The following is a 15,000-nucleotide window of genomic DNA, read 5'->3' on the forward strand; positions in this document are numbered from 1 at the left end:
ATATCCAAACCCACTGCTATGGCTGTCAAAGCAAAGCAGACCCAAAAGGTACGATGCCTGCCGGCTCATACGAGTGACGCAGGTAATAAAGACCTATGAGGTCAAAGGCAAGACAGGGGCGCGTTACCTTATGGTATAATACGACCATTTAACCAACCAGGTCGACCAAAAAGGTTGCACCACCTTCTTCTCTGCTCACTTGTTTGAAGATTGAAATTTGCTGTTTTAGACGGCGAGCTCTAAGGTGGGCTGAAATCACACCTGCAGTCGACGATGAGTGAGTTTTATTAAAAAATTGCTTGGTCCAACGCTAGCTGCGTTATGTCAGAAAATACTGAAAATACCAGAGGGGAAAAAATAACAAAACTGTGTGCTACAATTGCACTCAACATATTAACAACGTCAACAGAGAAACACCACAGAGAATGAAGTTCAACAATTAGCAACCTTTTCACTCGACGTGAAAATAATGACAATGATTTACACTTGTGTTAGTCTCTTAAGAACGCCAAAAAAGCCTGTTAAGTGGGGGTGGGGAGGGAAGGGGCTTACAAACAGAGTTATTCTGGATGTGATCACACCTAGTGCTGGTGGAGGTAGTGTAGGTAGTGTACCTTGAAGGTAAACACATTTATATAAATGTAAACCCATCTATGGAACTGTGGCAACACAAGGTTCCTCCTCCGTTTAGTGCTGTGCTGAGAGCTGAGCCAGCACTCCGTTGACCTCAGAGAGGACGGGGTCCTGGGCGTGAGACCAGGCCAGAGAGCTACAGGAGGGAGGAGGGAACAGGTGGTACTGACGGCAGGGGGCGCTGCGGGGGCGGGACTACGCTCCCTGCTGCTACTCTGATTGGACCAGGAGGATGTCAGCTGCGGCGTACCGATGCCCTTCCCTTCGGCCGCTCGCCTGCTCCCGTTTCATCACACACACAAACGCATGCACGCACGTGCACATGCACAGACGCACGTGAGCCGTGAGTGCGTGCTGAGCGACGGCGCGGACTTGTTTGTTTTTAATAAACCCGGGTGCCTTCGGCCCCGGGCTGCAGCAACATTTTAATTTCTCCTGGGGAAGAGCAGGACGCTCTCTATCTCTGCTCTCCGACCCCCCCCCCCCACACACACCATGGGCCATCACCCCCCCCCCCCCATGGGCCATCAGCCCCCCCCCCCCCCCCCCATGGGCCATCACCCCCCTCCCTCAGGTCGTCCACTCTGACGTGCAGGATGCAGAGGTGTTGCTGGATGTGCTGAGCTCCCATCAGGCGTCCATCAGGGGAACGCCTCGCCCCCCTCCAGGGACAATCACAGTGCACTCACCCTAAGGCCAACTTGGCCACTTGGGAGAGGTGTGCTGCTACGGTACAGGCCGCCATGGTACAGACGCTATTGAGCCGACACACGCACACGCACGGCTACGCAACCTGTACCTGTACCAACCTGGACGTATAGTGCATGCGATGACCATGGACATAATAAAGGCGACGAGCCTTCTTTCCCATTAAACGGTAAACATGGCGTCAAGCGGTTCAACTGTTGGTTCACGTGGATTAACTTCAAATCTCTGCCTTGCGTACTCGAAAAAACCAGCATTGAGAGTGGGCTCTATCTGAGAACGGCTCCAAATAAGCAACAGACTCAGCAAAGTGCGAACTGTGTTCTCTGTGTTGTTGAACATCTTTGTTAAAACTCTGACTGGCGGCAGACTTTATTATGGTCCATGCAGCGGACGCTTGGTGATGACGTGTTACGACGTGATGACGTATGTACAAGAGCCTAACGTGGCCAGGCCAGAGTTGCGGCGGCCAACGGCCACGGCCAGATGGCATAGTGTGAGTGCAGGCCAGAGAACAATGGGGCCAGTTGAGCACAGTTAGGTGTGAAAACGGCCAACGGCCACGGTCAGATGGCCTAGTGTGAGTGCATCCTCAGTCAACACAGTTGGTTTGCCCGTGAGATCCAGTATCTCATTGCGGAGACCCTGACTAAAATGCAAATGTTATCGGGTAATTAGGAACTTATGTTTATTCATAAGTTCCTAATTGCATTAAATGCATTAAACCTGGTTTAATGCATCTGCCTGATTTGGACATCTTTAACGAATGGTGGTTCATTGAGGTAATCAATTAGTGGACACGCTTACTATTGTCAATGTTGGTCTCCTGACATTGCAACCCATTCTGAACGTGTTGAATAACATTCCCTTTGCTTGTGATTGTGTTTGTATGGAGGGATTTTGAAGGCCAGTTTGGTCCATTACTGGAGGATGACCGAATTCACCTGCTGAGTCCTAAGTAGAGGCCACAGCCTTCCACCTGCTCCCCATGCCACACACACACACACACACACACACACACACACACACACACACACACACACACACACACACACACACACATACACACAGTCTACTGGGTTTCAAATGGACGGAAAATATGGGTTTCTCTGCATGAGAAATGAATGAGACCCAAATGGAAGAGACAAAGAATAAATCAAAGCAATTGACACAAACAATGTTTGAGGGCCTAGGAGGAAGGAGGAACGGAGATTGGACAGAGAAAGAGCAGAACAAGAGAGATTGCTTTTCTATGCAGAGAGAGCTAAGACGGCTGGTCGGCTGAATACTGTACATCAGAGATCCTGTTGGTTACCTTTGGGAGGGTACCACACACACACACACACACACACACACACACACACACACACACACACACACACACACACACACACACACACACACACACACACACACACACACACACACACACACACACACACACACGCGCGCGTCCTTCACTATAAAAATGTCAAAAAAATTGACTTTTTTCATCAAGAAAATAAACCTTAGAAAAATCCTTTAAAGGGGACATATTATACCACCAGGTGTGAGTGTGATTAGCCGTTACAAGCCGTTTTGAAAATGTGCAGCTTCTGACATCACAGGTGGGCGTGTCCAACTAGACGTGTGACGGATAGATGAGCACCGTTTGGGTGGCTGGTAGACTGATCTATCACAGCACACATCTAGGTGGACACGCCCACTTGTGAAGTCAGAAGAGGCAGGTTTTCAAAACGGCTCGTAACAGCTCATCACACTCAAACCTGGTGGTATAATATGTCACCTTTAAGTATAAGTGGCAATGCTTGAATCAGGTATATATACCTTTCCATCTGGTACATATCTTTAGTAGTTACTATCTTTAGAGGGTACTGAGGGCCCCCCCACATGGGCCATCCAGAGGACAGGCTATTGGGCTGAGAACCTGCTGCTACAGAAAAGCCCCAAATCATTCTTACGTTTTATACTACTGTATATTACCACTTGGGAAGGCCACACAGAGGGCAATATGATATTACTCATACAGGTGATGGTGTATAAGTAACATCACAACAAAACAAACATTTTCCATTTGTTGAGAGAGACAGAGAGCTATACCTCAGAACAACATCAACAACATGTGGCCAACCGTCCCATCGATAAGGCTGGTTGGACTAAGGAGTGTTCTGGGGATGGTGGCCACAGTAATAGCCCGTTCCTACAGTGGGCCAGAGACTCACTGTGTGGGGGGGTATTTGTGAGTGTGTTACTGATCTCGGTACCCTGTAATGCCTATGGCAGTGTTAATATTCTGCACACATAGGGCTCAACCAAAGCTCATTAATCATGTTTGTGAATGTGTAATCTCAACGTTATTTGCGGTGGTTTCATTTTCATGGCTGTCTGCAAGATTTATAATGGCATTTGGAGATGCTGCATCTGGTGTGCCTGCATGTATGTGTGTGTGTCTGCTTTGTATAAGTTAACCACAGTTACGGTGGCATGTGTTAATGTGTGTCTCCACGTTGTGGAGGGGTAACCAAGCTTCTGAGTGTGTTGGTGTGAATGTTGTTCGGGGAAAGCAGTGCAGGCATCACGTCATGCACCCGTCCAATCGTGTGATAGCTTGTTAAAACTTGTTCTTGTTAGTGTGCGTGTTTGTGTGTGTGTTTGTTAGTGTGTGTGCATGTGTACGAGGGAATGTACCCGATCCGTTGCCATAGTGACAGTAAGTGGCCTTTCAAGGTGGTGTCCATCGGTGAGATAAGATCAGATAGCATCAATGTGATGGAAAGAGGGAGGGGGAAGGGGGAGGGGGAGAGGGTGAGGCTGGTAGACACAACAGAGGGGGGAGATGGGGGAGGAGGGGGAGGAGGGTCTGAGGTCGGTAGACACAGCAGAGGGGTGAGGGGGGGAGGGAGGAGGGGAGGAAGGGGGGAGGCCGGTAGACACAGCAGAGGGGTGAGGAGGGGGGGGGGGGGGGGCCGGAGAGGAAGGATGTTCACGGCGGTGGTTAAAGGTAAACTCCAGGCGCTATGATACATTTATGCAAAAAGGGCTCCTCAAACTAGCAGACCAGCAAAATGCAAAGATGTATTTTTGGCAGGCTCGCGGCCACGTCTTGTGATGCGAGCAGCAGGGACAACAGATGTTGTTATGGAGACAATAACAGTATGGATGTATGGTCGTGGGTGGGAGGCTGTCTAGTATAGAAGGAGGCTATCTGGAGAAACACTGATCGCAAGACAGATCGCAAAGACATGGGAGGGCTAACGCGAGGAGGACTGGAGGACTTGAGGGTGGCCCATAGGATTAGCATATTGGGTACCACAACACCAACAAGGAGAGCTGGTACTAGTCCAAACACACGTTGTACAGGAGCTTCACCACAGGGTCTCAACCCATGCTAACTTGGCGCTACATCTACGTCTATATGTTACCTTGGTCGTCCTGTCCTTCACATTCTGCGTCTGCTTTTTTAAATATGAAAGCATTGAAAAAAGGGGACATTTTAAGTATGAAAACATTTGGACAATGACATTTTGTGAGACTTTTATCTATAAATGTGTTATCTATATACAATTTTACCCGTATAATTGTTTGTGTATCCTTGTAAAGTTGTTGGGTCCTTCCATAAGATGTGTGGACCCCAAATTTGTGAAAAAAGAAATCACTGGCGCTTGTCAGATTTGACACTCTCTAACCTTTGCTTCAAACATAGTTTATTCTGGAGAACAGGTGTCTGTTCTGCTTTATTTACCTACGGAGTCTGGGTATACCTTGTTCTCTACAAATGGCTACACTAAAAATTCTGTGTATTCTTCAAATGATTTGCAGCCAAATAGGTATTTTGCTTTCTGTCTTTCTGCGGGCAAGGTTAATCAATACATACTACCAAGAGGTAAAGTTCCCATCTGGGGATGAAATCGATAGCCTTCATTACACTGCTAAGTTGGACATGTTCTCACATCTATCATACAACATAGAATCACGATGACAAGTTTACACTGACGACAAAGCTAGAGAAGCACCTAGACTACGGGCCAAGACACGGCCAAGCAAAGACACACTTACGTACAGAGACGCACACATACACAAACAAACACACTCCCACACAAACACACACTTAAATAATCTCTCTTTAATTGCATTCAAACCCATACTTGCTCCCACACACGTTTATTTCAGAGCTGTAACCAGTGTTTACCCGGTCTGATCTCATCGTAAGGATGTTCCTCTGCTGCTTTACCACCGCACAAAATCATCGCCAGGGAGAGAGAAAAAGAAGAAGCATAGATGGAGAGAAGAGTGAGGGAGCAAATTTCCTTCTACTGGAGTAGGAATGATTCTGGAAATGTACATTTTCAGGGCAACACAATCGTAACTAATCAACATATAAACGTTAATTAATAAACCATAACAGGAGCACACCACCTCGATTTAGGAGCTTGAGAGAACAAGAGACAGAGGAACCCTCCTCCGGCTAACATTACTCTTATCGTCTCTGGCGTCCAGTGAAAATGAGCCCCATAACTATTAGCAACTCATCCATTTCGAGATGCAAATGAGAGGAAATGCATTATGTATCAGAAGGCCATTCATGCTGGATGGATGTGGCGTATTCCCAACATGTGCAAATCTTACCAACGAGAAGCCTTTACTTGTAACAAACAGTTCAGGTGCAGCCATTTATATATATATATATATATATATATATATATATATATATATATATACTGATGATGCGGTGATAGTAAGCCATCTGTCCGCTTACCCTATATCCTAGAAACACAGCTGCATAGACTTACAACGCCACCCGGCTATCCGCCATGATGGCCAGAGTTGCATAACGGTGCCAGATGGTTTGTTTGGCTGTAGCCTGGAGCTGGCAGCCATAAGAGTGTAAGCTTGTTTCCTTCATGCAGCGGGAGATCACTGTGTGTTGGGCTACAGATTGAGAATGGGTCGGCTGCCACGAGCCAACAGAACCACAACTCGGAGGTTACAGTAGACCCTGCGCAAGGACAAACTTCCTATTGTTACCATCTTTACATGAATGGCAACATATTGTATGCCAAGAACATCTCCAGACTCAGGGTGGCTTCATTTACTCGATCACCAGAGGGAGACGCGTCCATTAAATCAATGATTTCCCCCCAGTGCGATTAACCACAATGCTTAACGCCAATGGAAGTATGAGGGAGGCCCTGTCAATTTGACCAGAAGAGTCGGGCAGAGACACCCCGTGGTTAGGCACCACGCCATTCCTAGGTTTACACATTTCAAACCAATTATCTATCTTCCTAATGTATCCGAAAAAATAAGAATTTAGTTTTTTCTCAGATGCTGCTAAAAACGTGTGGCATGTCACTTGTAAACACGTTGAAGTCCAAATCAAACATTATGTAGGAGGGGTTGAATTTACTTTCTCACGATTTGATTTCGGTTCTGATTCTTTGGGTCACGACTCACAACATGATTCCAAATTGATTCTTGATTCGAAAAGATTCCCGATTCAATATCAATGTTGGATTCAGTACATTTCAGGATCTACTCCAGTCCGCTATGCAATATGAAACGCAGTGGGACAAATGATGTCATGAAAGCAGAGAAAAGTGTGTATAAGATGATGTATATTTTGTTTTTTTTTAAAATTGATACTAACTGATTGAAATGATAACACCTAAGAAAAACAAAGGATCAATAATTAAGATAAAAAAATACATAAATAAGCGATTTTTGGAATTCCGAATAGATAACAATAACTATTCTTACGTGAATAGATTATTTTGTAGTCAGTGTTGTCTTTTTATTTGTGCGTTTGTGTGTGCGTGACCGAGGGGTAGGAATTGTATACACAAATATTCTAACTGTGCAATTTTAATTTCATCCTTTATATGTGGAAAATGTGGAAAAAACGTGGATGTGGGGGTTTGCCCGCACCCCGCTCCGCTCACAAGGTGCCAGGGAGTCAAAACGGGTCTGGAGCGTTAGGATCTGTGCATGGTGGCAGCAGGATACAGGGTCAGGGTGCTGAAGTGCATCTGTGGACAGGTGATAACGACAGGAGAGATAAGCTCCTGTACGCTGGAGCTGGAGGATCTGTCAGTGTCAGCACCACGTGCCTGAACACCAACAACTGAACACAATGGGGCCTGCCTTGATCTGCATGGCTACACCAATGTAGACACCGATGTAGTACGTATGTGTGCACTCTTTTAGATTGACAGTCTTGGTGTGATTTCAATCCACTGTTTGGTAGGACAAGTTGAGGCTAAAAACACAGCTCAGACATTCCAACAGGTAAGTGATCTTAACTGCTAGAGGTGAGGGGTTTGGTCATGTGCCCCACACACATCACTTTGAGGCAGCCGAGGGTAGGGCTAGAGACAAGTGATGATAGACAGGTGAGGGTAGGGACAGGTGAGGAGTAGAGACAGGTGAGGAGGTGAGACAGGTGAGGAGTAGAGACGGGTGAGGAGTAGAGACAGGTGAGGAGGTGAGACAGGTGAGGAGTAGAGACAGGTGAGGAGTAGAGACAGGTGAGGAGTAGAGACAGGTGAGGAGTAAAGACAGGTGAGGGGTAGAGACAGGTAAGGGCTAGGGACAGGTAGAGACAGCAGAGTGGTATCAGTCACCACTAACGTTTCACAGGGGATCCAACACAGGGTCTCAACACCAATGTTAACTAACCACTAAACTCTAACTCTTTATATAACCTTCGTTATATGAGTTGGAGGGTTGAGCTAGGTGAGGGGTAGAGGCAGGTAAGGAGGTGAGACAGGTGCTGTTGGTTAAGACAGGTGAGGGGTAGAGACAGGTGAGGGGAAGAGACAGGTGAGGGGTAAAGACAGGTGAGGGGTAGAGACAGGTGAGGAGTAGGGACAGGTGAGGGGAAGATACAGGTGAGGGGAAGAGACAGGTGAGGGGAAGAGACAGGTGAGGGGTGAGACAGGTGAGGGCTAGAGACAGGTGAGGAGTAGGGACAGGTGAGGCGAAGAGACAGGTGAGGGGTAAAGACAGGTGAGGGGTAAAGACGGTGAAGGGTAAAGATAGGTGAGGGTAGAGCCAGGTGAGGGTAGAGCCAGCTGAGGAGTAGGGACAGGTGAGGAGGTGAGACAGGTGAGGGTAGAGACAGGTGAGGGGTGAGACAGGTGAGGGCTAGAGACAGGTGAGGGGTAGATACAGGTGAGGGGTAGAGACAGGTGAGGGTAGAGACAGGTGCAGACAGGTGAGGGTTCAGACAGGTGGGGTGCATGAGGGTGAAGGGTTAGTGGAATGTGATGGAGTTTACCTTCCACGTCATTAGTGTCAAAGTCTGGAGTGAAGCATGGATGGAAACAAGAGCACATACATATATACACACATGAAAGCAAAGCTCTGTCAAACTCTGTGTTCTGGAACGCAGCGGAAATTAAAACAGAAAACATGCCGAAAAAAACACAACTAAACGACCAAAGAAATGAAGCGCAGCATTGCAAATCATATTCAAAACTCAACACAATGACACCGAAGTAACTTCAGCAGCAGAATGCAATAATATGACACACAGTCTGGTAATGTGAAGAATCACAGTGCATCGTACCAGATATAATCATGGAACACGCGGCGGGATGTAACATTAAATAACGGGGGGACGATAGAGTGATATGGTGACTCAATGAATGGGAGGGCTGGGAGACTGGGGCTCCAATCAAACCGGATAAACACACACAGCTGAAGGAACCGATGAGCTCCTCGGCGCACGGGGAGAACCTACCTTTGACTCTCTCGCCACGATTCAGCTGGATCTCCCCCTCCCCCTGCGGCGAGTACGGCTTGACCACGATGAAGGTGCGTCCCGGGACGGCGCTGTAGAGCTTCCTCTTGGGCCCCCGAGGGCCGCTGAGAGCCGGCGGAGGCGTGTGGTGGGGGGGGCTGGGGTCCCGCTGGACCGTCCCAGGGCTGTAAACAAACACATAGGTTACCGTGGTAATGCCGGGGAGCGGGTAGCCGAAGCCGGTGGTCACCGACATGGTGGTGATGAGGAGGAGGAGGAGGAGGAAGAGGAGGAGGGGAAGGCTGGTAGTGGCACCCCCCCCCTCTCTCTCTCTCTCTCTCACCCCCACTCTGGGTCCAAGGTGGAGGCAGGAGCCAGTCCGAGAGCTCAGCCGCTAGGGTTCCATCGGAAAGAGCAGCGGACGAGGGAGAGCGCGAGGACACTCTGATCAATGCCTCTCTGCACACACAACACAACACACCTCCCCTTCTCCCTCTCACGCCGTCCGTCTCCCCTCCCTCCCGGCCCCTCGTCCCCCCACTCCCCCTCTTCTTCTCCCCCCCTCCCCCCTCCTCTGAGTCCAAAGCGTAGAGGAAGCGAGTCAGAAGGCGCTGCTGGTGGGCTGCTGGTCGGCGTGTCTGAGCGGGTCAGTCCGCCAGCACTCCGGAGTCAAACATCCCCCCAGCCTCGGTGTGCCCAGGGCGGGCTGCAGACACTAACAGGGGGTCCCGGGTCCCCCCACTGTGTGTGTGTGAGTCGGGGGGGGGGGGCGGGGTGGGGGGGGTGGAGGAAGAGGGGGCAGAGACGATCGCTCTGCTGCCCGATCTCCAGACTCCTTTCTCTCCCGGGAATCCTTCTGCGTTGTCCTCTCCTCCCCACCGGACGTACACACACACCCACACGTACACACACGTGCAAACACGTGCACACACGTGCACGCTTGCACACGCGAACACACGCACGCAGACACACTGGACGGTGCCTCTGCCGTCACCGCCGCCTCCTCTCGGTCCCCGGCCGCCGGCTCCGCGGCTCTGCTCCGCGGCGTCTCTCCCTCTGGCGTGCCTCCAGACGCCCTCTATGAGCATCCTAGCCGCGCGTCCTCCTGGCTCACGCAGTCCCCTCCGCCGCGGCTAACGCTGCTGCTGCTGCTGCACACCTCCGCTAGCCCGACATACGCCACAGCCAGCATGTCGCTGTACCAAACACCGCTCGTGCGCACACACACAGGAGAGCGTGCACGGCCCACAGCGCAATTGATCTCCTGCCTGCTTGCCTTGGAGCAGGCATGCGCCATGGCTCCCCAAGGCAGGCTCTGTGAGCATGTGCGTGTGTGTGTGTGTGTGTGTGGTTCTGTGTGTGTGTGGTTCTGTGTGTGTGTGTGTGTGTGTGTGTGTGAGTGTGTAGCAGGGCGGTAGTGGGGGAAAGCTCCAGCCTATTCGATTTAATTGTCGCTCCACCCCTCTCTCCTTCCTCCATCCACTCGCCTAGATTCACCTTCTACCGCCCTTCTCTCTCCCTCTGGCTTTCTCACTCTCTCCCACACTCTCCCACACTCTCTCTCTCTTTCTCTCTCTCTCTCTCTCCCACACTCTCTCACTCTCTCCCACACTCACTCTCTCTCTCTCTCTCTCTCTCTCTCTCTCTCCCACACTCTCTCACTCTCTCCCACACTCACTCTCTCTCTCCCTCTGGCTCTCTCTCTCTCTCTCTCTCTCTCTCTCTCTCTCTCTCTCACTCTCTCCCACACTCACTCTCTCTCTCTCTCTCTCTCTCTCTCTCTCTCTCTCTCTCTCTCTCTCTCTCTCTCTCTCTCTCTCTCTCTCTCTCTCTCTCTCTCTCTCTCTCTCTCTCTCTCTCACCCCTCCTCTTTCCTCTCTCGTGGTGGATTCTAATAGGACAGAGTTGGGGCTCCTCCTCGCCTTCCATCCATTCATCACATTTGCTGCTGTTGCGTATGCTCAAATGTACACACAAACACACACATGCACGTGCTAACTACACACACACATACACACTCACACACACGCCCTCACCAGCCTATATGTCTGTGTGAGCAACAACATTAATAACTTACTGCAAATGATCTTCACACAGCTTGGCTTTTGGTTCACGGATGAAGACACAGTAACACTGCCCCGTGCAACATTCATTCTGCATGAGTCACAGTGTGTAGAACCCTCCCCTCTGTCTCCGTCTCTCATCCTCCACCATTCATACCCCCCCAACTCATCATTTCTCCTCTCTCTTTCCCTCTTCCTCGAATCTTCCCTGTTGCTTCCTTTCCATTCTCTGCCAGATTATTTTCTTTCCGAGACAAAACTCTGCTGAATTGCTTCTCCTCTCTTCTCTAGCATCTCGCCCCCCGCTTTGTCCATCTCTCCCTGCTCGCGAAACAATGGCTCGCCGCCGCCGTCCAATTACTGCAGGGGTTGAGTGGCTGGCGAGGCTGCTGCATGTTAATGTGTGAGACCACGGCCACACAGACACACGGATCAACACATGCATTCTGCCAGGGAATTAACATGGAAGGTTACACTAATATAATGCTGCCCATTAAAGAATCCATTAATCACGTCATGATAGTACCGTGTCCGCTTCAGCCAGATGAATGTGTGTTTTGCGTTCATGTGGTGTAACTGTTGCTGAGGATAATAGTAGATACGTGTACGAGAAATAGAATCTAATTTGTAGAAAAAATAATACAATACAGTGTGTTGCATATTGATGTAAGCAATGATGTAATGGCTCTTCAAAGAGGGTTACTGGGCGCAATCTGCAGAGCCGATCTGCAGAGCCCTGAGCTGATTGGCCCAAGCTCAGGGTGAAGCCGGGGCATCAGTTTCATCTTAGTGTATTTAAGATGGCGTTCATTTTTAGGGGAAGATCCAAGCTCCTTCCTGGTGCAAGTCCTCATGGCAACGGCAAACATTTCCAAGTGGGCAACTGTGGTATGTTTAAAATAGGGGTGCACCGGTTTCTGTCCGAAAAAACGCCCTGAAGCGGAGTGAAATGTACCGATTTAAATTTAGTACGGCCATTAAACTATTATAAACTAGGATACTTAATATAGATTGGTCTTTCCATTTACTTTCTTATAGTCATTTTATCATATAATTAACAACACAGCCAGGGACAAAGAGGACTATCGATGATGTTAGTGATTGCAACGCACAGTAATTGCTCGTAAGTAGAGAGAACAGAAAGGGAGAGTCGTTAAACCCCAGCGTGGATCCGAACAATGCGATGGAAAACAAGTGGTGCATTTCTCAGTGACCTTTGGAAACATTGCTCCGCGCACATTGCTTATTCTCCCGGGAGGCCATCAACCACGTTGGGTCATTCACCGCGTCACCATCCAAAGGTAACTCTTTGCCCTTTGTGGGTTTTATTTGAAAACTGCAAGGCTGATTTTATCAGAGTCCGCTTTTGTTCATACGTGTCCACTTGCACTATTAAGACTTGAGATTTGACTTGGACTTGCACCTTAAAGACTTCAAACCAGCTCTGGTAGCAGTGTTAAGCCGTGTTGAAACTTATTTTGGGAATACATGCATATATACCAACACAGATTCGGAAATTGTAAAACAATGTATATTGGACCAACTAAATTTATCAGGAATTTACAAATGTAATCGAACACACACAGTCGAATACACAATTACAAAAGCTATGAGAAAAAACAGCAATTTTATTATAATTGCCACAATTGGTCCAAATCACTTTGGCTACACAAGCCAAATATTCTTAGTATTACCAGGCAGGCTGGTTCCATTCTAAGAAATGCATGTTTTTATTTCCATGCAGATGTCCAATGTTAAATACTGTTGGCCTCCAGCAAAGATGACTAAGAGTCCAACTTGTTTTTTGACATTTCCAATCAACTATGTATGCAGGCCCATGACATCATCACTGAAGTACCATGTTTTGCATTTAATTATTTTGTGATTGGAGTGATGTTTGTGTTGGAGCCATCGATGTATAATGATGTGAGGAAACGAGTGCTCTATATCAACCTTACCTACGTCTATATCCAACGTACATATGTACATTGTGAAGGGGAGTCTCGTTATTTATATCCAAAATGTTTACGTGTCCCTGTTCCTTCGCGAGCAGAACAATCCTTTCAGGCTCCCTGTTTCACTAGCTGACCAAGCGTTTGGATAACAATATGTTCCGATAGATGCGCTTGTCAAGAACGCTGACCAAACAAAGTCATATTTTTGCACGTTTTGCATGAAAAAGATTCAAGATAAAGAGAGATAGCAGGAGAGAGAGGAGAGGGAAGAGAGAGAGAGTATGCTTTCCAGCCAGAAGTGTTCCTCTGATTATGGGATTATGATGCCTGGCGATCAATGCTATGCTTCTGTGTCCCTGAATCCACTACAGACCGGCCAAGACAGCACAGTCTCTCTCTCTCTCTCTCTCTCTCTCTCTCTCTCTCTCTCTCTCTCTCTCTCTCTCTCTCTCTCTCTCTCTCTCTCTCTCTCTCTCTCTCTCTCTCTCTCTCTCTCTCTCTCTCTCTCTCTCTCTCTCCCTCTCATCCTACAATAGTCTTCATTTCTACCTTAGCTTTTTGGCATCTTTTTTGCAGCATATTTTTGCAACTAACTTGCGCCCTATTTGTGCCAAAGGTATTTGAGGTAAATGCAGAATCGACCCTTGCAGGAGCGGATTTGTGGCAGTATGGTCAATGAGTTTCTTAGCACGCCTTGCATGATCACAAACATTATTTGTTGAGTGTATAGTGCAAATGTACAGTTGTTGATGTATTTATTCTAAAATAACTGTTATTGATGTGCTATGATTTATAAGTATGATTTACTTAGCCATTCACAACTTACCACCTACAATTTTACAAATCTTACAAGCACTTCCCAAAAATGACTACATTTACACTACACTTATTCAACTTTTACTCCGTCTGTTCTTTTTGATCAATTTGAAAATGTAGGCCATGTGTGATGCATGTGTGACCTAAATGTGGTGCGGAACTAAGCACACTATTCATTAATTACTTTTTGATATCTCTCGGACCCCCTGTGGTGACTAAAGATCCCACTCACTGCAGAGAGAGTATGGGTGCTTACTGGCCAATTCAAACCCTGGCTCTTGTGCCTACATGGGTCCCTAATCATCCTGTGGTCCCTGATTTGATAAGTTCATTCCTCACCTCTCCACTGGGATAGCCACCGTTTGCTGAGCATTGTGTACCAAATCTTAGAGCGACGAGTCCCTGTTTAGGGCCACAACTATTATTTATTAGTTGATTCATCCAACGATCCTTTTCCCCAATTAATCAATCAATCATTTAGTCTATATAGAATGTCATCAATCGTGAACTCCAAATGTGCTACGTCTCAGGCAAGCAGCCTAAAAAAACCAAACCTTTCCTTTTATAATAATCCGTAAACCAAATATATGAATTGAAAGGCAAAAATTAAGCAACACGTGCAGTACTCACTGCAAGAAAAATTGTTGCAAGTACAATTGTTAATTGTACATGACTTAATCGATTAATGAATTCTCAAAATTTGATTTGATGAATTGTCTTTTTTAATTTATCAACTAATCACGTAATTAACTGATGGTTGCAGCTCAAAGACAGCAAAAGTAACATAAAAAGGAAAGTGTCAGAGAGGGCACAACGTTTAGCATGTTTCAGTTAGGTGTCATTACACATAGAACTGTTTGGAGAGGAGGTAACCTGTAGCTCTTTCAGTGCCTGCCTCTTTGTCTTACACTATCTAGGAATGTGCTCTCTCTTGCCTTGATCTGAAAGTACTTGAATACCTAACCAAATGATCAGGACCAAAGCCCCGGGATGGTGCTGCTTCAACTCCTGCCAAGCTGCATCACATGCTATTTTATTATCGGGGACCTGCGTCCCTTAATAAAAACCTCAGGAGGAATTTCTCTAG

The 15,000-nt window shown here is 47.6% G+C and overlaps 1 protein-coding gene across 1 annotated transcript in view; it reads right to left on the bottom strand.

Annotated features, from left to right (window-relative positions):
- shank3a (SH3 and multiple ankyrin repeat domains 3a) overlaps positions 1-15,000 on the bottom strand; it is a 155,489-nt gene that overhangs the window by 58,441 nt on the left and 82,048 nt on the right. The window contains exon 9 of the mRNA XM_056598683.1: positions 9,080-9,264. Coding sequence (XP_056454658.1) covers positions 9,080-9,264 — 185 coding nt within the window. The remainder of the gene's footprint in view (positions 1-9,079; positions 9,265-15,000) is intronic.

The sequence above is a fragment of the Gadus chalcogrammus genome, chromosome 9 (assembly GCF_026213295.1).
Source record: "Gadus chalcogrammus isolate NIFS_2021 chromosome 9, NIFS_Gcha_1.0, whole genome shotgun sequence".
Lineage (NCBI taxonomy): Eukaryota > Metazoa > Chordata > Actinopteri > Gadiformes > Gadidae > Gadus > Gadus chalcogrammus.